This window comes from Dendrobium catenatum, unplaced genomic scaffold (genome assembly GCF_001605985.2).
Source record: "Dendrobium catenatum unplaced genomic scaffold, ASM160598v2 fragScaff_scaffold_691, whole genome shotgun sequence".
Classification (NCBI taxonomy): Eukaryota; Viridiplantae; Streptophyta; class Magnoliopsida; order Asparagales; family Orchidaceae; genus Dendrobium; species Dendrobium catenatum.
The window spans coordinates 43,941-47,365 of NW_021319153.1; the positions used below are offsets into that span (position 1 = coordinate 43,941).

At 34.9% G+C, this 3,425-nt stretch overlaps 1 protein-coding gene across 1 annotated transcript; it reads right to left on the reverse strand.

Annotated features, from left to right (window-relative positions):
- Window positions 1-1,519: 1,519 nt before the first annotated feature.
- Window positions 1,520-1,900, reverse strand: LOC110104615 (thioredoxin-like 2, chloroplastic; the record flags this gene model as incomplete). Its single annotated transcript, XM_020833791.2, is given in 1 exon segment — window positions 1,520-1,900. A coding segment is annotated over 1 exon segment (165 nt), but the record flags the coding sequence as incomplete, so codon positions are not given.
- Window positions 1,901-3,425: the final 1,525 nt, after the last annotated feature.

A 3,425-nucleotide genomic window follows, 5' to 3' on the forward strand; every position in this document is an offset into this window, starting at 1 on the left:
ATATTTTCTAACCATGCCTTTTTATGTTACCTCTACCTACTTTAGCATAGGTTGAATCTAATAAATCTACTATGCTAACAGATCATCGGAATGCCGACATCTTAAATGACAAAACCATCTAAGGCAACTCTCTTTAATATCTATCACTAGAGCTACTACAATTTTTTCATGTATATGCTCGTTTCGTCGGTGTAAAGCCACTAATCAACTTGAGCATCCTCATCTTTACAACACTTAATTTTATGCTTCTCTTTCAATGTCCAACACTCTATGCCATAAAGTATTGCAGGTCTCACCACCATCTTAAAAAAATTTCCCTTAAGTTTGAGAGGTACTTTTCTATCACACAAAAAGCCCAATGCATTCCTCCACTTCAACCATCCAACTTGAATTTTACTAATAATATCCCCATCTATTTCAACATCGCTTTGAACAATAGACTTGAGACATCTAAAATGTATAATCTTTTTAATGACTTTATCACCAATGTCATAATCCCACTACGAGATTTAATACTACTAAAATTATACTCCATATATTTAATTTTAGATTTACTCAAACAAAAATATTTCGACTCTAAAGTTGACCTCCATAATTAAATTTTTCTTTCAACTCCCTTTCTAGTCTCATCAATCAGAAGAATATCATCAGCAAAAGGCATACACCAGGGTACATCCTCTTGCAAATGTCTAGTAAGAACATCCATAACTAAAGAACAAAGATATGGGTATTGATCTGAACCTTGATGTAATCCAATTGAAATAGAAAATTACTTGGTTAAACCATCTTGTATTTGAACACCAGTAATAACTCCTGTATACATATTCTTAATGACTTAAATATAAGCATTACTAACTCCTTTCTCTTCTAGAACTCTCAGAGCACTTATATTGGAACTTTATCATATATCTTCTCTAAATCAATAAATATATGTAGATCCTCCTTGTTCTCATTACTTCTTCATCAAAACATCTCCAACTTCGATTTTATTAATACGAAGAAAAAAACAAAATCTATATTTTCATTTAGGATACTAAAGTCACAACAGTCAATCATATTCTCAGCAATCTTTATTTAGAGATCATGATACTCATGTTGATAAAATGTTGGTATAAAAATACCAAGTGATTGACATCTCGCATTGGCTTAAGCTTTTGGATTAAATATGAGTTTAGCAATTGAAGCATCATGCCCAATTTTGACCACTTTGGTCCATTCTCCCTAAGACATAGCTCATCTACCAAATGCATACTCCCTTTATTGGGGAATATGATGAATGATCAACATTAGGGCATTCAACAGGAAAAGAATCAAGCTCCGTAGCAATGAGTACCCTCGCATGGCATCACGTTCTCCATAAACTCTCAGAACAGAACTAAATATGATAACTTATTACAATTCATATTACTATCGAAATGGACCAGTGAGTTATCAATGATTTTGTTTTTTTATCGATTACCCTCTAATTAACGTATATATTGAAATAGATAGACCAGAACAAAAGAGGGTTTCTGCTTACCACGAAACCGGACGATCGTTGGAAGTGTTGAGAAGCGGCGGCTGCGACCAGGGCAGTGGAATGAGGTCGCGTTGATAGCTTCAGCCGACGGGAGGAAGTTTCCGGATAAAGAAGCGGCGTTCGAAAGGGAAGAAGAAGAGTAAGGCGAAGGAGAGCATCGGCCATCAAAAAGAAAAAGAAACCTCTCGGACTTAGTAGAGCAGATTCCCAATGTGAGGTTAACAACTGCTAGTTCTCAGCGATGTATAAGCTTGAAATAAGCGGGAGAAAGGAGATGAATGCGACCGGCCCTCTCAATCCCTCACTTAATCTCTCTTGTCTTCCTCGCTTGTTGTTTTTCTTTAGAGCCCGCTGGGTTCGCGTTGCGGTGGAGGAGAAATTGTTCTGTGTGGAATTCGATCACATATATGTGTTAGATTGCTTGGGTTAAAAAGTCAATTGACTTGCGTAAACCTCGTAAATCAGATCCGTCTTTCAGCCCGACCCGGGAGATAACGTTAAATTTAAGGGAGATTTACATACATACCACTTTATACTACTCTATTTACATATTTAACACTTAAAACTTTAATATTACATACATACCATCCTTAGTTCATTTTCATATCAAATATGAGTGGTAGAAATGAAATATATGAGTGATAGGAAAGAAATATGAGTGGTATATTTGATATGAAAATAATATATGGTGGTATGCATGTAATATTAAAGTTTTAGGTGTTTGGCGCTTATTTTTTCAGAATTTAAGGCGCGAATCACCGCAATATATAATGCTTAGAGTCAAAATTTTCGCAGAGCAGTCAAAATTTTCGCATAAAAAATGCTGATGAAGATGGAGATTGATCTGGATCTGGAGGAGGATGCAGGTTTTTATGAGCAGACAATATTTTCGCAGGTCTCGGAGGAAGCCGATAACCTGGAGAATGCCGACGTCCAGGAAACAAGTGAACATGAAGCAGAACACGTAGAACCAGTGATACTAGACGAAAAGTTCAGCTTATTGGTAAACTTCGCCTTCTAAAAGTTTTTTTTATAGCAATATTGCAATCAAATTTCTTTACATAGTCATTTTTCTGATGTAATTATTTTAGGGTACAAATATTTTAGATGTTCCCTTCTTGATGTAATTATTATCAACAATGTACATAATGTTAAATTGTAATTGATTTTAGAAGCAAGACTCGATATTCCCTTCCTTTATAGTATTATTGAGCTAGGGTACAATAACGAATTTGTAGTTCGATTTTCTTATCGCAAAGCTTTGTTGCGTATTAATTGCGTATGTATTGCTTGTCTGTTTGATATACATTGCGTATTATGTGCGTATTGAATTGGTATACATCGCGTATTAATTGCGCATATGTTGTGATTTTATTGCGTATTGGTTGCGTATTGGTTGGGTATTGCTTTGCTTAATTATTGCTTATTGGTTGCGTATTGTATAATTCATTTATTGCTTATTTATCAGGATGTTTATGTTAATGAGAAAGAGGCATACGAGGCTTATCATAAGTATGGATATAATCTTGGTTTTAGTGTTCGTAAGGATTATCACAGTTACTGGCCCAATTCCATAAATTTAAAATCCAAGGACTTTATTTGTTCAAAAGCTGGTTTCAAGAAGTTGCCTGATCTTAATATCCAAAGGAAATATTGAAAATCAGATACCTGAACTGGTTGTTCTTAAAGCAATGACAGATGCTGGGATAAGAACCACTGATGCATTTTCCTTCATTGCTAATGAAGTTGGAGGTGTCAAAAATATTGGATTCACAAGGAGTGATGCGTACAACTTTATTCAAAGAATAAAAAGAGCAAAGATTGAACTTGGGGACACTAATACTTTGATTGAGTTATTTAAAGAACGTCAACTTAATGATAACATGTTCTCTTGGGATGTCCAGAA